General features: G+C 32.6%; 1 protein-coding gene across 1 annotated transcript; it reads right to left on the bottom strand.

Annotated features, from left to right (window-relative positions):
• Positions 1-146: 146 nt before the first annotated feature.
• LOC133333222 (uncharacterized) lies at positions 147-18,386 on the bottom strand. The gene is made up of 9 exons (XM_061541549.1): positions 18,360-18,386; positions 17,758-18,303; positions 17,484-17,569; positions 13,322-15,431; positions 12,357-12,546; positions 11,805-12,297; positions 9,705-9,844; positions 9,411-9,621; positions 147-618 (listed from the first exon to the last, which is right to left on the bottom strand). Exons 1-9 carry the CDS (start codon positions 18,384-18,386, stop codon positions 147-149), a joined length of 4,275 nt encoding a protein of 1,424 aa, XP_061397533.1.
• Positions 18,387-25,437: the final 7,051 nt, after the last annotated feature.

The raw sequence follows: 25,437 nt of genomic DNA, 5'->3' as shown, positions 1-25,437 counted from the left end.
TATTGTCCGAGATAACAAAAAATATAAATATATAAAAATATTATAAAATAAAATAGGAAAATCTAATTGTTAAAGCAAGATTTCCGAATTTTAATAAAAGAAATTTATAACATTTCCAATTCCATTGAATTTTTGTAATTGAAGTTTTACGGCTCATCATATGTTCCATATTTACACTGTGATTTGGCTCGTTTCGATTTCGGATATTGACAACTTATTTTGGAATTTGAATTCCTATATACCTCTGCTCGCTTGACTTCTTGATTTTGGCATTTCGATTGTACAAATTCGAAAAAGTCAACATACCGCACGTGATAATCATAGCGTGTGCGGAATTCAAAATATTTAGGATACAACCGATGTTTAAGCATTGCATGATAAAGTCCTTTTCTTTGCAACTCCATAAATTTGCGTTTCTCATGTTCCTGATGACGTTTTTGCCATGCATTTATGCTATATTGAAGTTTGATATTCAATTCAATATGGGGACGTAAATGCAATTCAACAAGTTCTTTAAGTTTAGTTTTTAATTTTTTGAAATCGAGATTTTCGAATGTTTCCAAAAATTTGCAAATATTTTGTGTGTTTTGCAGTTGCGTTGGGATTTTGCAATGAACACTGTAAAAATTATTAGAAAAGGGGGGAAATCTGAATATCTGAATTTTGCAAGTCGATTTGTCTCATGAGATTTTGGAAATTTTGATCTTTTACCAGCTGTGTTTTAAAAACAGCTAAAAATGTAGACATTTGTATTTCACTATCATATGTTTCACATATCATGAAACATGGCAACTCTCTTTTTAGATAACGTTTCTAGTGTAATCTATATTTCAGTTGTAGCTTAATCGCCCTTCAATAAAGTTCTATTATCGGGTGACGTTATATTGTATTCGCTTCTGTGTTCCCTTTCCCGCTTAAAATGTCCACACCTACAATTCCGAAAATTCTTAATAAAGCTCTTATATTGCGTGCTTTGTGTGAAGCTCATAAACTAAGTTCAGAATGTATTGATATAAAAGCTTGTGATTTTATGACTTCATCAGCAAATGGTGAGAACTTTTGCAGTGACATCTATGTGACGGAAGTTACATATGAAATGAATGGCAATGCCATGCAAATGTCATTGATTGTAAAAATTATGATACCTGAAATAGCCGAGGTGGGTACAAATGAACAGCTGATGTTCACAAAAGTATTGCCCGTTATGGAAAAGTATTTAAATGTTGCCGAGGGGAAGGGAGGGGAGAAATTATTCGCCAAGTGAGTTAGGGAAATTGCATTATTTTTTTAATAATTATATGTTTCTAACTCCATTAAATTTCAGATGCTTCCTAACTGAACGCCAAGGAAATAATGAATTTTACATTTTGGAGAATTTAAATACACTGGGTTATGCTTGTGCTGATCGTGTCAAAGGTTTGAATGAAGCCCATGGTCATTTGGTGATGCAAAAAATTGCTAAATATCATGCAGCCTCAATGTTATATCAAACAGAGGTATGTTTTCCAAAACCATTACCACAATAACCTTATCAAAACCTGATCTTTATAGTTTCCCGATGTAGTCGATAAACTTGACAAATCCCACTTTGCCAAGGGAGCAGCAGATGTTGTGGCCGAAGCAATTACCTTTGGAGGTTTTGAATATGTTGCGAATATGGTTGAAAACTGGCGGGGTTATGAACACATAGCTCCGAAGTTGCGTAGCATTAAAAACAGATTTAATGATTTGGTAAAGGAAGTAGTGGATCCCAGCAAGAGTTGTTTCACGGTTATTACCCATGGCGATCTGTGGGTTAACAATATGCTTTTTAAGTATGACCTAGATTCTCAAGAGCCAATAGATCTTGTCTTTGTAAGTTCATCATTACTAAACGATCAGCGGAATTATATTAAAATCTTTTCTCGTTACAGGTCGACTTCCAAAACTCTTTTTTGGGTAGTTGTGGTTTTGATTTAAATTATTTCCTCTATACCAGTTTGGAATTGCCAATTTTGAAGGATAAAAAGGAGGCTTTGTTGCAGTCCTACTACGATGCATTGAGAAAAGCTTTATTGGACAATAATTATGATAATGTACCCAGTTTTACCGATGTTCTGTCTGAAGTTAAACGCTGCGATTTAATAGCCTTATATGCATCGCTATGTGAATTGCCGATAATCGCCTTGGATAAACACTCTTCGAAAGATTTTACATTGGAAACATTTGAAAATCCCGAGAAAATGTCCAAAATGCGTATACCCATGTATGCCAATAAACGGGTTAAAGAGCATTTGTTATATACTTTGAAATATTTTGAAGAAATTTGTATATTAAATGATGAATGAGATTTGCCAGAAAAATACAAATATAAATAGTCTATTCGATTTATTCACCATTTATATATTTACCAGGCACTGTCATTATATTTGGTATAATATAAGGACTAATATTAAGGTTGCCCAAGGAGATCAGCCGTTTATCAACATTTCTGTCAATATTTGTTCTCTCACATCCATTAACAGTTCTTACCATGGCACAATAAATTGGTAGTCTATTTAGCGCAGCTGACGATTCGATTAACTGTCAAAGTGTATAGTTTCTACTTGAATTCGATGTGCAATGTTGCCAACCACTTTGACTCGAATAGTCAACTGGACTTTCTATTTACTTTCTTTTATTATGGTAACAACCATGGCACAATGAAGTCCATTTAGAGCAGCTGATTTCTCGATTAACTGTCAAAGTGTGTAATTTATACTTGAATTCGATGGGCAGTGTGAAATATTATAAGGAATAATTTGACATATAATCGAGACGAAAACAAAGGTTGTTGTTGTGATACATCACCTTTGTTTTTTTTTCTCCACCATCTGTCAAATTTTTCCTTATAATATTTCACAGTTAATCGAGTCATCAGCTGCGCTAAATGGGCTACCTAATTATTGTGCCATGATACAGACCCATTATTATAGCTTTTCTGAGTATTGCCAGACATTTTTACTATATTACTGGAACAAAGCTAGTGCCACAAGCAAAAGCTACTCTTTATTTGTGTATTTCACAATAGTAAGCAATTTAAAAAAAAAATATAAAATGACAACTCTTTTCTTTAAATAACTCTCGGTGTAATTTATAGTTATCAGTTATAACTAGATCGGCCAGTACTAATGTTGCAATAACGGGAAATCAATTATTTACTTCATTTGTCTTCAAAAATGTCAACGCCTCCAATACCTAAACTTCTCAACGACGATCTTATCGTGTGTGCTTTGCTGAAAGCTTATCAATTAACTGCAGACTGTATTGAAATAAAAGCATGCAACTTTAAGAATGTATTGGCGAATGGTGAGAATTTTTGCAGTAACATCTATGTAGCGGATGTTGTGTGGGAAATGAATGGCAATAGCATGCAGAGTTCATTTATAGTAAAAATTATGATACCAGAAATATCGAAGAATAGAACAAACGAACCGGCAATGTTGACACAAGTGTTGCCACTTATGGAGAAATATTTAAAGCCTGCGGAGGCTAGAGATACTGAGAAATTGTTTGCCAAGTAAGTAAGACATATATGCAATACAATTGCCAATTTAAAACTTATTGGGTTAACTTAATCCAGTATAATGTAAACGTATTATTAATAATTCATAGTCGTGTTCCTGAACTGGCTTCACAGTTGTGCTACTAATTATTGCCAGAAAAGTGTTTCTTTACATTGAAAACTAGTAAAACTTAGGGAAATTGAAGAGAGTGAAAAATATTGGCGATCTCTTCCCCTATTTTCTAGTACTTAACCATGAATACGAACGTCCTGTAACCATAAATGCGAACTTCGTTGATTTTAAAGACTTGCCAACTAATTTTGACACCTTCAACATTCTTTCATTGTGGATTTTTTTATGAATTTTGCACTCTGAAAGTTATTATGATATTTTGATTCTGAGAATGTAAATGTATTACAAAGAGCGAGAGATATTAGCAAAAGATGTGAAAATATATCCCGGCTGATTATATTCTCGGCAATTTCCATTTTCAGATGTTTTTTAACAGAAAGCAAAGAAAATCGTGAATTTTATGTTCTGGAAAACCTAAATACGCTGGGTTATGTTTGTGCTGATCGTGTCCAGGGATTAAATGAAGTCCACGCTCAATTGGTTATGAACAAATTGGGTAAATATCATGCCGCATCAATGTTATTTCAAAAAGAGGTAAATATTTGAAATACATTACAACATTTAATCAAATAATCTGAAAATAAACAAATATCCCTTACAGTTCCCCCAAGAAGTTGACAATCTTAGAAAATCGAATTTCACCAAAGAAGTTACAGATAAGGTTGACGAAATTTTAATCCATGAAGGTTTTGAATATGTGGCTAATATGCTTCAAAATTGGTCTGGTTGTGAACACTTAACCGTAAAACTACATCACTTGAAAGATAGATTTAATGAATTGGTGAAAAAAGTGGTGGATCCGAGCAATAGTACGGTTAATGTAATTAACCATGGAGATTTGTGGGTAAATAATATGCTATTTAAATATGCCGCGAATACTCAAGACGTGGTGTTTGTAAGTTTTCATTTTTAAATAATTTACTTGTTTTTATTTTTAAAAAAGTTTTTATTTTATTTTAGGTGGATTTCCAAGAATCATTTTGGTCAGGTTGTGGTTTTGATTTAAATTGTTTTTTCTACAATAGTTTGGAATTTCCGGTTCTAAAGGATAAGAAACAGCATTTGCTAGAAACCTATTTTAAGACTTTCAAGGAAACATTATTGCAGAATAATTATCCTTTACATGATGTACCCAATTGGGAGAATATTTTGTTGGAGTTTAAACGTTGTGAGCTAATTGGTTTATATATATCGCTATGTGAATTTCCAATGGTTGCCTTAGATAGAACCAACTCTAAAGACTTAACTATGGAAACATTTAAATGTCCAGAAAAAATGTCAAAGAACCGTAAAGTAATGTTTGATAATCCAAGGGTTAAAGATCAATTGTTGTATGCTTTGAAATATTTTGAAGAATTTGGTATTTTGTAAATGATTGAAATACAAATAAATAATAAGAAAAAACTCTCCAGTAAAATAAAGAAATAAGTATAAATATTCTAGTCGATTTATTCATCGTTTATATATTTATCACACATTGAAATTATACTTGGTATAATACATTATACTAAGGTCACACTGAGAAATCAGTTGTTTATCAATGTTTCTGTCACAACTTCTTTCTCTCTTTTGAAAGATTTTGGAGTGAACACACAAAATTCAGTAACAGCTGTTACCAAATGGAAAATATAAATAAAGCTTGTTGCAATAGGTTCGTTCGTTTACTCAATAATTTGTACGAATTTGTACAAATTATTACAAAATGTTGTTCGTTTACCCAAAAGTCCAGTAAAAGAGAGTGAATTGAGAGAGATTTGACAGTTGTGTTACTGAGTATTTGCAAATTCTTACAAGGAAAATTTACTCAGTAAGAATTTTCTTGTACCATCAGCTGATATTTAATCAGCTGTTTTGTTATGTTTTGTAAACAAACAAAAAATTGTTCTCAAGAAAATTGATTGTTTTGTGAATTTTATTTTGATTTTGTATCATTAAATACCAAAATGGATGAAGAAAACGCAAGTATTTAAAAATAAGAATAATAAGAGTAATTGGCGAACGATTTTTTAGGTTCCAAATCGAAACAAAAAAGTGTGCATTCCTAACATGTCTGGAACACCATCGGTTATGTCCACCCCCATATCAATTGCAGATACAGGAATAACAGGTCACAACCCTTTTAAATGTTTATGGGGAACAAACAACATCAATTTTCCGCTTGTTATCCATTTTTCTAATAAAAATGTTGTCTTATAGTTTGCGCCAATTTGTTTGTTGTTTTAATCAGCTGTGTCGAAACAATCTTTTAACTGGATGTTGTTCGTTTACTTTTTGTAGTTTTCTCTCTTGAAAAGGAAAAATTCGTATTTACTCTCTGCAAATTCTTACTGAGTAAATATTACTGGGAAAGTAAACGAACGAACCTAATGATACGTTGATGTATCAAAACAAAACCTTTGTTTTTGTCTCGACCATCTGTCAAATTTTTCCTTATAATATTTCACATGGTCAGCAACACTGCACATCGAATTCAAGTAGAAATTACCTACCTTGACAGTTAATCGAGACATCAGCTGCGCTAAATGGACTACCTATTTACGGGAATATTTGCCATGGGACTACCTATTTAGTGTGCTATGAAATAAAGCAAGATCTATTAATAAAGTTACTCAAACGTTTCCATAACGGAAGTGAAATTCACAATAATGGATTTTGAAGGTTGCCAGACATTATTACTAGGATTTCCATACCATTTCTACTATTTTTAATAAATTTACCTTTCAAAAGGTAGCAAAAGCTATATTTTTATATATTTCACAATAGTAAGCAATTTAATTTATTTAAAAATAGATAATGGCAACACTTATCATTAAATATCACTTGGTGTAATTCGTAGTTTTCAGTTATATGTGAATCAACCTTTAGTAAAGTTCTGTTAACGGAAAAAAGTTTTCCCTTCGAAAATGTCAACACTTTCCATACCTAAACTACTCGATGACGATCTTATCGTGTCTGCTTTGTCGAAAGCTCATCAAATAACTGGAGAATGTATCAAAATAAAAGCTCGCGATTTCAAGATTTTATCAGCGAATGGTGAGAATTTTTGCAGTAACATCTATGTAGCGGATTTTGTGTGGGAAATAAATCATACCAGTACCCTGCAGGATTCTTTCGATGTAAAAATTATGCTGCAAGAAATATCAAAGATTGGAACCAACGAACCGGCGATGTTAACAAAAATTTTGCCAGTTATGGAAAAATATTTAAACCCTGCGGAGGGAAGAGATACAGAAAAAATGTATGCCAAGTAAGTTAATAATTTATAAGTGGGTTCCTGAAGCTGTATCACAGTAAATATTTGTAGAAAAGTGTTCCTATACTCTGAAAACTAGTAATAATTTTAGAGAAATTGAAGAGAGAGAGAGAGAGAGAAAAATTGCGTTCTCTTTTACTCGTTTCTAGTAGTTATATTCAGGGCTGCCAGATTTTTTTTTGGAAAAATCGTCAAAATGACGATTTTTTTATCAAAAATCGTCAAAAATTTAAATACGCCCATTTAGATATATTTAAATATATTTTTTTATTAAAATGAACATAAAAGAGGTATTCAATTTATTAAACACGTTTTTGAAAGCTAATCAAGAAATGTATTTATTTTATAAATAAATATTTGAATAGTCATTTCGACTTTAATAAAGTCATTCATTTTGAAAAGAAATATTTGTGTTAATCATTTTCAACATGTCGGTTTTAATTAACGTATCATAACAATTTGTTTTGTTAACTTTTAAATAATCTTTGGTATAAATTTCTCCATTGAATCCTTATTGGGGGAATTTCGACTTTTCGTTTTATTAAGATTTACTTGGCTGAAAACACGCTCAACATTTGCTGAGGAATGGGGTAATACCATTACCTTCCGTACAACCGTTAACTTTTATTTGTTTTGTTGCTGTCTACCCAGAGAACGGCACAGCTGATTGGTAGTTTTTCATCTATCTGGGTAAACGTAAACTGTTGTTGGCTTTGTAACAGTACAAAGTATACCTCACACACATATGCCAAATATTCAAGTTCTTTTTACTTTTTCTTTCGCTTTATACATTTTTGATGTTGCCATAACAAAAAGAACCCAAATATTGCAATATTACTAAAATGACCAAAAATCGTCATTTTTTGGGCAAAAATCGTCAAATCGTCATTTTTCAATTTTTGACCAAAAAATCGTCAAAATGACGATAAATCGTCAAATCTGGCAGCCCTGGTTATATTTCCTGTAACCAGAAATGCCAACTTCGTTGATTTTGAAGTCTTGCCAACTAATTCAAACACTTACAATTTTTCTTTCCCGAACATTTTGGGTATTTTTGCACTCTGAGAGTTGTTATGAGATTTTGACTCTGAGAAGGTAAACAAAAAAGAGAGTCTCAGAGTAAATTGATAAATTTTAAATATATCTCAGTTGATTACATCCTTGATAATTTTAATTTTTAGATGTTTTTTGATTGAATGCAAAGAAAAGCATGAATTTTATATTCTGGAAAATCTAAATACATTGGGATATGTTTGTGCAGATCGTGTACAAGGATTGAATGAAGCCCATGCTCAATTGGTTATGACGAAATTGGGTAAATATCATGCCGCATCAATGTTATATCAAAAAAAAGTAAGTGTTTGAAAGATTTAATAGTCAATTAAATAACCCATACATCCCTTACAGTTTCCTCAAGAAGTTGAAAGTCTTAGAAAATCGAATTTCACCAAAGAAGTTACAGATAAAGTGGACGATAATATAATCCACGGAGGTTTTGAATATGTGGCCAATATGATTCAGACTTGGTCGGGATATGAACACTTAACTCAAAAACTACATAATTTGAAAGATAGATTTAATGACATGGTGAAAAATGTGGTGGACCCGAACAATAGTACCGTCAATGTAATTAGCCATGGAGATTTGTGGATAAATAATATGCTATTTAAATATACCGCAAATTCTCGGGAACCCCTAGATGTTGTGTTTGTAAGTTTTTTAATTTAAAGTAATATTTTTGCCTTTTTAAGAAATATGTTTTTTATTTCAGGTTGATTTCCAAGAATCATTTTGGTCTGGTTGTGGCTTCGATTTAAATTGTTTCCTCTACAACAGCTTGGAATTACCGGTTCTACAGGAAAGGAAACAGAATTTGCTAGAAACCTACTACAGAAGTTTCAAGGAAACATTATTGCAAAATAATTATCCTTTAGATGATATCCCCAAATGGGAGGATATTTTGTTAGAATTTAAACGTTGTGAACTAATTGGTTTATATGTATCACTATGTGAATTTCCAATGGATGTTTTGGATAGAACCATATCCAAAGACTTAACTAATGAAACATTTAAATGTCCAGAGAAAATGTCAAAGATGCGTATACCAATGTATGACAATTCAAAGGTTAAAAATCAATTGTTATATATTCTAAAATATTTCGAAGAAAGTGGTTTACTGTAAACGATTTGGAATTAAAACTGCTAAATTATTTTAAGGAGTTCCTTACCAAAATTATTTAAAATATAATATGTTGTTAATGGTTTATATTAGAAATTCTCAAAAAATTTAGTACAGTAGACCACGGATATAAGAGCATCCAAAAAAATCAAGAAATTTGTTCTTAAAAGCGAGTTTTTCTTATATGAATGTATTTTATACTATAAACTATTTTCTTATGTTATTGAAAAATGTTCTGAAGATGTTCTTATATCCGTGGTCTACTTTATTAATATAAAAATGTTTGTATTTAAAAAGTTTTCCAAATAAACGTTATATTTACCTTAAAGTATTAATTATGGGAAATCCCATTTCTTTTTTGTGCGGTCTCTTATTACGAAATCTGGGAAATTTGTTCATATCTTCTTCAAAATTTTCAATTTTTTGTTGCATTAATTCGTAAACCGTCTTCAGTTCTTGGGTTTGCAGAATACAATTGCCACAGTTATATGTGTAAGCAGTTGGTGGAGGTAACGCCTCAAGGAATTCAAAACCTAAAAGGAAACGGAATAATATCAAAAAATAAAAAAAAACGTTTTGCTATAAATTTAAAATAAAAAACGTTTATAGCACTTACCCTTCCCCTGTCTCTTGACAAAATAATGTTGCATTTTTATTTGACCATTGTACTGGTAAAATGTGGCAATTTGATTTACCAAATATTTGAAAGCATCCGTTAAACATTCCACATATGACATTGTCAATATTAAGGAATCACTGCAAGGATAAAGATAAAAACAGAAGAATAAGAAGGATTCAAGCAAGTGTATACACATTTATTTTTATGTTAATTTGAATTTGAAAACAATGTGTGAGCAAGCACTCCGGAGTGTTTTTTGTTTTTGCTTGGCATTTCTTCAGGATAATTTGCGGTTTTGTCTATGTACTGCGTGTATGTATGTCTTAACTGACTGACAATTTTCCACTTGATAAAACATTTTCATTTGCATAATAATGTTCACAGCAAAAGATAATAATGCATTCCAGACATTTCCAGCTAAACCTTTGGCTTTATTAACGTTCTTGCAACACCGTCAACGGCAGCAGCAGCAACAACAATAACTATCATTGTCAACATCAGTGGAGCAATGCATTTCGCAACACATCACATCTCCATTGCCGTCATCAGCATCATCATTATTATCGTCATCTGCATTCATGTCCAACACTGTTCCTCCCCACTAATCATAAATGCAAAGTATCATCACCCAAACAATGCTATAATGTCACACAGGGGATGGGGAGCGAGAGTATATGTATGACCAAATATGAATGTTTGGCTAAAAGCTTGGATATACATCCTCCATGCCTGATATATATGATGAAACCCATCCATCCAGCAATTCTGCAAATTTTCTTCGCTCGGTTAACTTAAAGGGGGTTTTCTCCCTAAGGTATTGTTAAAAAGGATACACACATTCGTACACTTTCTTAACGAAGGACACGAAATTAACGATCGTCTTGCTGTCTAGAGAATCCTAGTCTACAAAGTCGTTAGGTTTTACTGCATACATTATCCATAACCTTTGGAGGTAAATACATTCTATTCAATAAAGGTTTAATATGGCTTCCAAAGGAATTTTATAGTTGCATCATTAAAAAGGCATTTTTGAAGGAAATATTTGCTCAGTGGTTACATTTGAATTATTTGAATAAAGGGAGAGAATTTACTAAAACTTCAAGGTCATCCCCGAAGATCAGCTGATACTCTTTCCGAAGGTCCATTAATAAGGTCCTCAAGGAAGATTCGATACAAGGCCTATTAATAAGGTCATCATAAGGGAGACCAGCCATTTTTGTGAATTGACTTCCATTATGAGAACCATGGCATAGCTGATGTCTCGATTAACTCGATTAAAGTGGGTACACTTTGACAGTTAATCGAGAATTCGTTGTGCAATGTTGCCAACCATGTGAAATATTATATGGAAAAAATTTGACAAATTGTCGAGACAAAAAAGGTTTTTGTTTTGATACATCACCTTAATTATTGCATCATGATGAAATCCTAAACAACGTTTTAATTACTGACATTCGATTTAAGAAAACAGCTGACTTTCGCAAACAGGATGACCTTGTAAACATATATTGATCAGCTGCTTCCCAAAGTTGCTGTCTAAATTCTGTCAAAATACATTATTGTGAATTGACTTTATAACGTTAAATTGGAAGAAAAGTATTTATATTTCGCTTTATTTTATTTTCAAGTAGAAATTACGCACTTTGACAGTTAATCAAACTACCTATTCATTGTGCCATGGGTAGTTCATATAGAGTAGCTGATGTCTTGTGCGTAATTTCTACTTGAATTCGATGTGCGATGTTACCAACCATGTGAAATATTATAGGGAATAAATTGACAGAAGGTTGAGACAAAAACAAAAATTTTTGTTTTGATACATCAAGCTATTATAGCATCATGAGGAAAATGTTATCAATTCTGTAGTTTCTGCACAACATGAACAGCTGATAGAGTATAAATTTGTCAAATCACTATATATTTTGAATTAATGACGAGAAAAACAAACAAAAGTAAATATTCACAATACTAAATACTTTTTAATTTATGCTAAGGTTTATTTATAATGTCATCTAGGAAGAACAGCTGATCCGTCATCGATATGTCAAAATACAGATGTAATCTAAATTAGCATTGTTATATATAAAATATAATTACCTGTTTGTGTTCTTCTCCACCTCCTTCGAAAGCGATTGGGGTTCCAATGCCCCAGACATTTCAAAACCTTGCTGATCAACAGTAAAATGTAATTTGTCACCAATCCAGAGGTGAACAACTACATCACCTGACTTTTTATATAGACTTCCATTTTCTATTTCAGTATTTTTCTCTTCAAAATAATTTGATTTTTTCTCTGAGGAAAGTGTATATAAAATAATATCATCCACACCCAAAACGTCCATGATTATGGGTATTTGTTTAGGAATGGAAGAGTCTAACCACGTAATGTGGACCGCCGCATAAGAAGAATGCTCTATTAAGGATATATTACAAAGAAAATGTACAAATTTCTCTTCTCTACACTCTTCGGGGCATTCTGTATTTAAAAATTTAAAAGATGAAATGGGCTTTCGTTTTTCCGATTTCAAAACACATTCATTTTCCTCTTCTTCCATTAAATTGTGTGAAGAACTTTGTGAAATTTCATTATCTGGGGAAAATATAAATTTTAATTAAAGATCTAGCGATTCTTATTCCAATATTACAAACCAAATTCATCTGATCCATAGATTTCCATTTTCTCTTCAGTTTTTGTAGTTATTAGGGTACCATCTTGATGATAACACCGAAGGGCATCATGGGTCCAAATCATTTTGACACCATCACCACGTTCACAATACGATTCATTGGCAAAATAATCATGCCATTCATGTATATCATGGGATTTTTCTTCATAAATCTAAAAATTTGTATTCGATCAAGATAGGGAACTCTCTGCTTTTAAGGACTCAACTCTTCGGTAAAATGAAGCCAAAACTCTTATAATTCTTTTAAAGTTGGCATTTATAACTTTTTTACATAAATAATGTATCTAGACGTAAACTGAGAAACAGCAGATCCCCCTGGGTGACCCTATTAATTAGTCTTGTATTGGATCAAAGGCCATTTTATAAGGAAGCTTTGACTGACGGACAAGAACAAGGCTTATTAATAAGGCCACCCAGCAGAATCAGCTGTTTCTCAAGATTGCTTTAAAAATACATTATATACAATAGGTAAACAATAACAAAAATCATTTTGTTGACCAAAAAGATCCATAAAAAGAAATGGAAATGAATGGATACATAAAAGGAATGGAAATTTTTGGTCAAAAAAATTATTTTTGATATTGTTTACCATTGTTTGTTATTTGTTTACGTTTTCATAATAACAGAAAACTAGATAAACAGCTGATTCTGCTGGGTGACCTTATTAACAAGCCTTGTTCTGGATATTCAGTAAAATAGAGTGAATTTATTTGACAGTTGTATTATTAAGAGTTTGCAAATTCTTATTGGAAAAATATACTCAGTAAAAACTTTACCATTTCAATTAGCTTGTTGCAGAATAATTTTTACTGACAATATTAACGAACACGCCTATTATTTTTTTCTAGATATTGTGGACTCACCCAACAAATCAACTGATCTCCATTGAAGAACTAAACGAATACACCTATTATTTGTATGTCTTACCTTTCCTTGACGATTCAAATTAATGTTTCTCCCCTGAGATGTAGTTATTTTGAGATGAATATAACCGAGGTCATATAAGGTGCAGATATACTCCAGAAATTTCAATTCATCACCAATAGAATATCTCAAACCTTCACATCTCTTAGTGGTATTTGAAGAGTTCTTCGAAATAGAAGTATCATTACTGGAAATATTCTTCACAACATTGTGCCATGTTGAGCCCTTTCGAAAATAATCTCCTCGACCATTTGGATCGATATTTTCCCAACTTTGATTATTTGTAAATTCACTTAATATATCTTCTCCTTCTTCCTCCACGGCATCCATATCATATTGATACAATCTATAGACTTCGCCATTATAACGCATTATTAAAATCAAATTGTTGGTCTTATAGAAAACAATTACCACCCCATAAGGGGTGATAATTCTGCGTCTTTCCTCATTGAAGGTATAATCATTATTCCATAGCTGCTCACAAAACATTTCATGATAGAAAACACTTAACCCATTGGGATAATTCACAATAATGCGAGAATTAGCTTCAGTTTCATTAAAAATTCTTATATCAATATTATTTGAAGTTTTTAGCCGAATATTATTTGATATGCCTTTATCCTGATAACGTGGACGATTTAGAAATAACTGGCAATCGAAAATTGAGATCTTCAGTGTTTGATTCATCTCTTGAAAACACCATTTGTCGGTGTATAATTCCAGGTGGCCATGTTCAAAATAGTATTTTGAGGTACGCACTTTGATTTCCTGACGTATATCTTCCAAATTGTAACCCTTTAGCAAGGGATGTTCCGGTGGTAGACCTACCCAATCTTGGGATATTTGATTATCACTTTTTATGGATAGTTTTTTGTCATATTGTCTGCTTGTAGTGCGGCTACTGCGAACATCCTTGTTTTGACTAGTCACAGTGCTTCTTCGTTCTTCTTGCAACTTTAAAGCTTTCAAAGAATTTGGCCGTATAAAAATCTCTTCATCTAATTCTAGCATTTCCATTTTCTTTTCCAAGCCACCTTGTTCGAGTGAATGCCGTTCAGCTTCTTCTTGTTTAGCTTTACGCATTTCGGGTGTAATTAGATTTTCAAGAAATTCGTCTTTTTGAAATAAAGTAAAATCACGAAAACATAAACGACTGGGTATAACGAACATTTCCTCATATTCCTCTACGAGATTATAGGTTCTATGGAGGGTATATAATTTACAGTTTTTCTCAATTTCCTCTATGTGAACGGTATCATGGGTTTCTAGTAACTCGAAAATTTTCTGATCACAGCTAACTTCGGAGAGATATAGCTGAATATAACCCGGTAGAGATATGGTCATATTTTCAAAAGTTTTCAATGATGCTGCAACTTCAAGATCTCTTGGATGTTTTCTTGCTATATATGGCTTCCATAAATTATAATCAAGAAATAGAGGACGTAGATTTGTCACACCATGATGGGGTTCATTATAGATTAGTAAATTAGTTAGGAAATTATTTCCACCATCCACAAAGAAACGACCAAATTTCTTGATTCTCACAATGTCAGAGAAAATCGAACCGGGAGACTTGATGTTTCCCCTGACGAAATCTAATATATTCAGATCTCTGTCATTGTAATTTAGCTGTGGTGGGCCACAGGTATTCAATAAATCATTCAAATAGACAGCAACTGTGGCTAAGTCCGAGCAACTGCCGGGCAGTAAATGCTCTTGAAAATGTCCTTGCAAATTTAAAGATTCCGCCACTTTTTGAAGTTCCTTTAAGTCCACATCCAAGGGTAAACTGACATTGCAAAGGTCAAAGGGTTTGAAATAGTATAGTTGATATTGTTGATATAATACTTCTATGTCATAAACCGACCAGGTCAATTGATCAAAAATATCGCGTTGTAATTTCTTGGCCATGCAGGGAGATAAAATTGGTAGATGATGGGTAAACAGACCCACAGGTTTCATAGTGACAATCTGGCGATACTCATAATTCGCGTTGCTAATGCATTCCAAAGTCATTTCTATAAAAGAGTGTAGTTTTGTATTGTTTATCATCAGGTCATAATTACTTTCGGTTGGGACAAAATTCACAATGCCTAAAATTGGTTGCCCATTTCTAAAAAAAATTGATAAGAAGATTTTTTATTTATTGACCAATTATCAGTTATTAACATTTATTTGTTTTTAAATGTATTGACTGTATGTCTCTGTGTGTGTGTTTGTCAGGTTCTAAGCAGGTTTATTCTAGCGTTGCACATAAATTTTCCATGAGTAATGCTATTTTTCGTATAAATACATGATGCATGTCTGCAACTAAAGATAAAGTTTGCTCAGAGCACCCTACAATAGAAAATCCATAAGGATGTCAAATTCAAACAAGAAGGAGAAGACTGCCTTGAAGGAGACAGCAGAAAATGATTCGTTGAACAGTCAGGTTTGGTAAAAGATGGAAAAGGAAACGTCTCGATGAAGTATATTCCACCATTGAAGTGATTTTGTACAGGGAGGGATATGCGGCTGTACATATTAATTTACCATAAGGAGAAATGAGAGCAAAACCTCACTGGGGGAATTTATTTAGAAGAAGCTAATCTCGAGAGAGCCCACTGCTTGAGATAATGGTTCAAAACAAAACAAAAAATCGTATGGACCTATAGACTGATTTTTTAGAAACAAAATCGTAGGACTGATTTATGTCTACAGATTAACGATCGCCGATTCCTCGGACTGATATTTTTCTTTGAAAACAAATGTACTGATCCTTGGGGCTGATTTTTTTTCCTACAGAAACAATTTAGAAGTTTCGTTCTATAAAAAAAAATCGGAAGGACCTAGAGACTATTTTTTCTGTAAAAAACGTAGGATAATGTGACAGTCGTAGTCGTCTTGTAGAGACTGATTTTATTTTTTTAAATAACATCTTTGGACTATTTTTTGTCAACAATCGCTTGAACCTCGGAACTGATATTTTCTGTTGAAAAAAATTAAGGATAGAATTTACAAGTCCATTGAAAATTTTTTTAGAAGAAGTAAAACCGGAGACAGTTCTTTGAATGCGAAAAGTGCAGTGGCAGAAAAGAAAGAGTAATATCTCTGAAGAAGAATCAAAAATAACCAGTTACGAGGACGACACTGATCTATAAAGCAGGAATAAAGAGAAGAACTACTGCAACTAAGAGAGACAGTATCTATGTGCCAGCTAGAGATATAGAAATATACTAGTGGACATTCAGTGGATGGGGAAATTGGGAAAAAACACAGGCCAAAGAACAATTTTGATGGGGAAAAGCAAGTAGGCCCACTGATCCCCAATGTGGAATGTATTTCGGGTTACGATATACACAACCTTCATGTATTTGCATATAGAAACTTATCAAGGTATATGGTTGGAGATGCAGGTGGAATAACTTCTATGTGTCTTCAACAAGCAAAGACTTGTTATTTGTCTTCTAAAGAAAGAAATTCTTTATCTTGCAGGGGGACATAACATGGCAGGAGAGTACTTCGCTAGGTTCGAATCGTATAGAATTTTTATGACAAATGTAAATAATTGCATACCCCCATTCTTACTGATATTTTTTCTGTTTTATAGAGCTCCTAAATTGCCAGGCAGATCAACTCTTTCGAAACACCACCAAAGCGCACACACACTTATCGTCTCCTTTTTCAGTTCCTTTTGACTTCCAGCATATAAAACCAAATGCATATTTGAATGACTAAAGTAGTTATACTCGTATGTATATGTTGTTTGTTGTTGCTGTTCTTGCTGCTGAACTGTCTATCCCATGTTATGCAAAAGTAAAACTTCTTTTTTTTGAAAACAAACACTTGTTAAGTTTTTCAAGTTTCAAGTTCTCAGCATCGTTTCTTATGCTTCTGCTAAAACTACATATAAGAGGATGCTTGATTGTACGGTAAGGATTCCTAAGGATGGAGGTAATACAGAGCTTTGGCAAAGTGTCATGTCAACTTAAGACTTTGGTATTTAAATAACAATTTATTGTCGAGTAGTCAGAAGGAACCATTAGAATATTGGTATAGGCAAGGAAGAGAGTGCGATGTATTGAAATAAAAATCCTCTTAAGAAAACATAGAACAACATTTTAGTTTGTTCAAAAAAGATTTTGGAAATAAAATTACGAATATATCATGAATATATTACACGTACCTTAACAATTCCAAATAAAATTCATTATGCAATTGGCCAATGATTATTATATATAATTTGCCGTCTAGGGGATTGTCTTCAATGTACTGAAATTAAAAAAAAGTAATTAAGAATTAGAAACATATTCTATATAATATAAATTAAAAAATATCAATTTTAAATTAAAAAATGTATCGTGAATGTTTCACAATCAATTTATAATGACCTCAAGCTTCACTAATCTTCTTAATATAAAAAAAATAAATAAATAACATAAAAAAGAAATCATTCACACCTTCCTTTTGGACAACAATTCTCCTTGACCCACACGATTATGTGCTCTCACAACCAAAGGGATACATTCTAATTCCTTGTCAGCATTTTCATTTTGAGTTTGACGGCTTGCATCTGATTTTCTTGAAACTCTTTTTGTTTTTGATTTCCTTTTCGCACTGATTTTACCCGATTCTTTTAAACTCAGCGAATTGTTATCCTTTTGACTAGCATTATCAATAACTTGCGAAGCTTTTTCTTTTTGCTCAATATCTCGTAGCCAATATTCATAGATATTAAATTGAAGTTCCTCGGCTATTTTCTTTTTAACCTTAACAAATTCTTGGCAACAATTTTGAATGGCTTGTTGCACTCCATGTATGCTGAAATCCTTGGAGTTGCGTTTTTCCGATTCCGAATTGTTTTGTATTTCTTCTACATCAATTATAAAAACTGGCCGACGAAGTCCTGTCTGCACTTGGGTTTTAAAGACATTTTTAATTGTTTCAAGACCACTGCCATGAAAGTTGATGCAGTAAAGATAGTAGTTTTTCGATTCCCGGGAACGCTATAAGAATTGGGGATTGTAACGAATTCAAAATACTGAAAGAAACAAATTCTTACTTCCGCCACAGATTTTCTATTACTCATTTCTATAAAAACAAATAAAAAGTTTTGACATATTGTATTGAAAAAGAATGTCAAATTGTAGAAAAGTACAGCAGAGGTAGTTTAGTAGTTCCATAGTAGTTCAATCCAAGGAAGTTGAGACAGGTTTTCGTCCTTATAAACAAATCCCCTTGGGATAATATTTATTATAGAAAATAAATCGCGGACCTTGACTTCTTAGGAGAGAGAGAGAGAGAGAGAGATAGATGTATGAAAAGTGACAAGGGGAATGAAATTCAAAAGAGCAGCCTGAGCAGACTGATTTTTGTCTACTTAATAACAGTTGATGGTCCCGATATTTTCTATATAAATATATTCACAGAATACTGGAGCTAATTTTGTTCCTTAGAAAGAAATGTATGGCCCTGTAAGCAGATTTTTTGTATAGAAACACATTCTTAGGACTGATTTTTGTCTACAGAAAAACAATCGCTAGTCCCATGAGACTAATATTTGCTATTGAAAAAATTGCTGGATCCTAGGGACTGATTTTATCTATAGAAACAATTTACTAGTCCCTTTCTACTAAAAAAAATCGGAAAGTCCTAAGAGTGATTGCATTCTATAGAAAACAAATTGCAGGATCCTGTCCCCTAGTACCGACTTTTTATTATGGCCCCGGAAAACTTTGGATGTTTTATAAATATACTTCTTTGCGTCCCGGAAATAAAATAATCTATTTTTCCCATGAACATCATGGAACACATAGATTCTATAGAAGAAAATCGAAGGGTACTAGTAATCGCAGGACCCCAGAAAAAATCGGATGTCTATTCTTTCGAAAAAGGAGATTGCAGGGACTGATTTTTTCTGTGAAAACAGGGCACCAGAAACGATTTTTTATGTCAAACACTTACAGGATCACCGGATTTTTTTGATTTTTGTAAAATATACGACTATGCAAAGTTCATAGAGAAAAAAGATCATAGAGGAAAAAGATCATAGAGGTTGATTTTTTCTGCAGAAAGTAATTCAGCATATTATTCCATCAACGAAATTCCCAGGGTTATTCGGAAGCTTCTGTAAATGCCTTAGATTTTTTTTAATCCGAAAAGGATTTTTCTATATTGAGGTTATAAAAAAATTGCATGGCCCCAGTAAACTTTGATTTTTTTTTAAATACATGTCTAAGCTTCCGAAAAAGAAGATCGCAGGGACTGATTTTTCTATAAAAAAACCACATATTTTCCCATCAGATACTGGGATAGATACTTTCTATAAGAGAAAATCACAGGGTACAGGGCCCCAGAACTGATTTTTTATGTAAAACACTTAGAGGATCCCCGGAAAATTTTAAATTTTTCTTAAATTTACGACTATGCATCCGGAAAGAGAGCGCATTTTTCTGTAAAAAGAAATTCGGCATATTATTGCATGGACAAAATTCGCAGGGTCATATATTTTCTACAGAAGGCAAACGGAAGCTACAGGGAAGACTTCAGTGAAAATTGTGTTGTTTAATACCAAAACGATTTTTTTAAATTAAGGATTTTTGTTTTTATACATTCTTGCAAGTTCTGGAACAGACCAATGATTTTAAATACCTGGTTCCGCAAACCCAATAATTTAAAGAATGTAGGATTCTGGTTCTGCAAACAAATTTTATCTAAAATCATATTACTATTTTAACCCCGCAAAAACTATTTTTTTCACAATAACAATTTCAGAATTACCAGATCAAACTTAAAATCACTTTAAGAATATCCTATGCCCTGTCCTTCAATATCCTGCGAAATATCGCAATATTTCTCTATTTTCATTTAATTTCTTCCCATATTTGATGATGTTTTATTAGCTTCCCACATACCACGAATAACAAATCTTCGCTTCACTCGCTATTTAGGCAATTAATCATGTTGCAACTATTTATTTTTCTATACTGTACGGCAAAACAAAAATCAGAATAGATCATAATCACAATTTGAATTCATTTGGCGGAAATGCCAGAAAAAAAACAAAGCAAAAACGGATTTTTCATGAGTGATAATGGTGGTCAGGAAACTTCTTAAGTAAGAAAGGCGTCTAAGTTTTTTTTTGGTAATTGTTTAATATTCCTGCAAGGCAAGGAAGGAAATTGAAATAATTAATGAGAAATAGTTTGTAAGTCAATACAACAACAAAACAACAACCAAAAACTACATATAAATTATATTTGATGTCATCTGGGTCAATAATTTGCACACCATAAATCTTTGGCAAACGTTTAAGGGCTCTACAAAGATTTAAAGATAAAACGTAAATAAATTGAATCCATTGATACTTATGTGGTATGTATGTGTGGTGAAAATTATTAAATTTCCATGAAACGTATACATACATTGTAACTATGTGAGTATGTGGTAAATATGTGACAAACCACCCTCTATTGTGTGGCTTAAAAATAGATAATGACCGCTCGTTATCTTGGCAAATAGATTTTTTTATAATATTCCCCATTTTTTTGAAAATTGAATGCAATCACCATCAGCCACACACATAAACTCATACATATGACACTGCATAGTATGTATGGATATAATTTTAACATGTAAATTATCTGTAATTTATCATTTTAATAGTTGAACATTAATAATATTTTGTTGTCGCTTTTTTAGAAAACAATTTGAAATGCTTCAAACAATAGACATTGGATCCTTTGGCAATATCCTTTTGTCATATGTTCATATAAATGGTTATGCATGCATATGTTGGTGTGTATGTGTGTGTCTGTAAAAAATTACTCTAACATTAACTGAACAATGGCAGAATGGTAGTGGGTGCAAAGGATGTGGGTTGTGTCTTGGTGGTTTGTAAATTATATTTGCACATTCTCAGTTAAATTGAATCACATTAGTTGCATGTATCCTGAAAAGAGGACTTATTGGATTTTTTTTAATATTCTATTCTTTATGCGGTCGATGTGTTTTTGTTGTTAAAATTCTAAGGATATTTTAAAAGACAATAGTGGTACATTTGCATAAAAATATACAAAATTCCCCTTGAATGTTTGTAAATGAATAATTTAAGGACGATTAGTAATCGACAATTTTTTAAAAATTTATTGAAACAAATTAATTATAGACAAAGGAATGATACAATGTATCAAAAGCAATATTTCTTATAATAATACCAAAATTAAATTAGGAATTTTAATTGCGGCAAGTGTCGGCATGTAGACAAGAGAGGTGAAGAGTTGCCATTCCCCCCAATTTTCTCATCTACAAACTACAGAATTGAGTCAATTGATATTGTCTAATGTAAATTGGAACTATGCCGCATTAAAACAAATCAACTAAAATAAAACACTCGGACAATTTTATGTTCTTTCTTATAAAAATAATAAACTTCATTTCCTCTAAGATCTATAGGACCTCCAATCTAAACTAAAACTAAATTCTTTCTTTCTTCAAAATATATTTAAAGTGATTGCACTTGTGAGTGCATAACCGTAATTAACATGGCAATCAAACAAATGTTACCCTTAATTTATACCAAATCATAGCCATGCAAAGCGAGAGTACATCCAGCGGTATGACTTTTGCACGACATGCATAGACGGAAAGTCAAGTCAATATGCACCCACCCTGAACCATGACAGACATAACTGAGATCCTTAACATTTAGAAATATAATGATGAGGGTTTGAGTGTGTGTTGTGTATTCTTCTACTTCAACATAAAGTTTAGTTAGAAGAAAACTCATAAATCAATTTCCGTAGCAAATGCATTAAAATTGTTTACTTTTAATAGCAGCAAAAACGTAAAGATGATGGAGAAATGTTGATAAGACGACAATGGTTGTGATTATGATTATGAAAGGATGTAATAATAAAGTCTAGTTGACTGGGAATTAAAATGTAATGAATATTACACAGCTAGTTGGGGGTATAAATGTAAATACAAAGACATTTCTTTGATTTTGTAAGAATTGTTGGCAGAAACTAGAAGAAGGTAGAGCTGCCAACATGAGAAGCTCATAAAAATTGCTGAAAAAACAACAACAACTACAAGTAAAAATTCCTATAATCATGAGAAAACCACTATTTTTTCCAAAAAATGTAAACATTTCACTAATATCAAAACAATTTTCATACTTCGCCTTTACCACTATTTGCTAATTTTTTCCTCTACATTTCTCTTTCTCTCTCATTTGACAAAAACAAATGCGTTTCTCCCAAGAAAAAAAAAACACCCCATTCACTTTTCAGCTGTGTTTTGGTTTGTTATCGTCCTCTGTCTCTCTCCTCAATTGGTAAAAAAACTTGCACAGAAAAGTAAATTAATCAATAAAACTGTTTCGAGAATATCTCAGATATCCCTGGAATTAAAAAACGATATAAACGTATACAAATAAGTCTGCATTTACACAAAAAATACAAAGGTAAATAAAAGGTTGTTAGTTTTGCAACCGGTTGTTGTGTACTGTTTCTTTTGTTTACAACCGCGATCATTCACTTTATTGGCTAGTTTTGCATACCATTGTTACTGTATTTCAGACACTTTTACCGACCTCTGTTTTGATGTTACAAAAATTCGCATATGTATTTTCCAAATTATTTCGATACAAACGTCAAATACAATATAACAAATAAGTGAAAGTTTAACATGTAAGTATGTAAGTAAGAAAAATCGAGACAAGATAAAGCAAAGAAGGACAGATAACATCAAAACGACAAATAGTTTCTGTGCCATAGAAAATCCGCCATTACCATCAGTATATAACGTTTTATGAATTGCATTCATAAAATGCAGAAATCCGGACATTGGCAACACTTTCTGAACACTATTCATATACTAATTATTATATATGAAACCTATAGGAGTATTCCTGTCTACAGTAGAAGAAAACCTCTAGAAGTCATAAATTCATGGGAGAATGAAAGGTCAGAGAAGACGCCCAAAAGGTTTTCTATTTACAGAAGTTCCTTCGAACATCTTTGTCTATGCATAGAGATGCTCAGAAAGTCTCATATGTATATAATATTGTGATAAGGTCTCCTATCTATAAATGAGCCTTAGAACGCCAGAAAAAGGTCGTAAATATATATTCTGTTAAGTAATACATTCTTTTTATGGGTGACCCATAGTATGTCTTCTATGTGCAGAAGATGCCAGAAAAGTGTCCTTATTGAATACCGTTAGAACTTCAATCCTTTGAGGTTCGTCTATATGCAAAGGGTTTTGTATTAATAGAAATATCTTCGAACATCTTCATCAATGTATAGAGATGCCTAAGAAGTTTTACGCTTTATAGAATTTTCTCAGAATTTTCCTATCTATGGAATTACCTTAGACCTCTAGATGTAAATCGTAAATCTATGAAAGGTCCTTTTTCTGTCAGGTGAAGTCCCACAGAATATCTTCTACTTGGAGTAGTCCGTTAGAATGGCTTCTATTTATGAACGGTCATAAGATGATCTTCTATCTATGGGTCCAACATATGACGTTACATTACTTCATTTGAAGACCATATTTTAAAGAGAGTCGCTGGAGGCCATTTGTGGGAATAGAAGTTGATCAATATCATTTGTGAAACAGGTCGACCTTTGAACCCTAGAATTTTGTTAATGGTTGGCTTGGCATCCCTATATTTTGTTTGATTTTAATAACTGTTAACTAATGTCTTCCATTTCCTGTATTTTTTGCTTTATTAAACACGATTACAATTTCAAAAGGAATTTCAGAAAAAAAATTGGGAATAGCAATGCAAACTTTTATGCTCCACAAATCATATCTCTTTGAGGCAGTTGATCTAATTGTTTCTGGTTGATGTTGTCGTTGTTGTGGTAGTACAAGCAAAAGATTCGTAAAACCAACACAAAGGAGAGAGGGAACCCATAATTGCTAGAGAATGAGACATGACAGACTATGAGTTTATGAAATTTGCAAATGCATCTCACCTTTCAATTAAAGGAGAACGAGAGGGGAGAGAGAGGTGAGTAGAGTACTCACATCACACAGTTAAGAGGAGTAGCAATGCAAATTCTCCTTGTTATTGTAATTGAGGTCGGGTTTGTTGGTTGAATGTCTTTGGCTTGTAGTTATTTGCATTTTATCGGGTAAACTGATATGTCTACAAAACCATAGAAGGCCAGCAAAGGATTCCAAACCAGCACGTAGTTAATAGAACTTGCAATTGAGTTTAAGAGGCTATATGCATTTCCGTTAACTGGGATACGACGGGTGGATGGGTGGGTGGTTGGTTGGCTGCATGGTGATGGGAACAATGCAAACAAATAAGACACACAACGGCCATATTGAGAAATGCACTTAACTTCCGGTCGTTTTCAAATGGAAGAAATGCAAGGAAATTATGGGAGAGAGAGAGGGGTAGCTTATGAGGTTGGGATGCAATGAGTAGCTGGCAATGTTAATGAGAATGGTAATGGTTTTACTGTTATTGGATATTACAGTTGGACACTGAGAGATGCTGAAACCTCATTCGATTTAATTGAAAGTGCCATCCATACAAGAAGAAGAACAACAACAACAAGACGACGAAGAAGAAGCTGAAGTTTTTAACGAAATGCAATTAAATGCCCGCAAAACATTTCAAAGATATTTACAGATGAAAACAAATATCTTTTCGAGAGTATGACAAATGATTAAGGAAATGCAAATTCATATTGGGGTTGGAATCAAATCAGCTGGGATTTGCTGTTACCTTTTATAATTGTACCATGGGCTTGGGGAAAAGGCACAACTTATGTTAGCCACATGGGAAGGAGATTTTCCTGCCAGGTTGTAAAAATAATTTTTTTTCGTTTAAGGCAAACAAAGATTTTGTTTCACAAATAATTTTTGCATAATCATCAAATTTTCTTGGTGAGGATTAACAAAAACAAAGACGGACAAAATTAAACACACATGCACAGATAACATTTTTCAAACATTAATTTTCCTGCAACGCAATTAAACTGGTGTTTGAATGAATTCCTGGCAGGATGATAATTTTCCAGTTATGCATATGTGTGCGTGCGAGATTCTTTTAAAAAGCTTTAACTGACAAGTGATAAATTGTTTTTGTTAAGCTTCTAAACAGAAAAAGGATACAC

Source organism: Musca vetustissima, unplaced genomic scaffold, assembly GCF_032173495.1.
Source record: "Musca vetustissima isolate MV318-11 ecotype Yass unplaced genomic scaffold, APGP_CSIRO_Mvet_v1 utg12664, whole genome shotgun sequence".
Taxonomy (NCBI): Eukaryota; Metazoa; Arthropoda; class Insecta; order Diptera; family Muscidae; genus Musca; species Musca vetustissima.
Note: the sequence above shows the minus strand (reverse complement) of the source record. Positions and strands in the feature narration are given on the sequence as shown.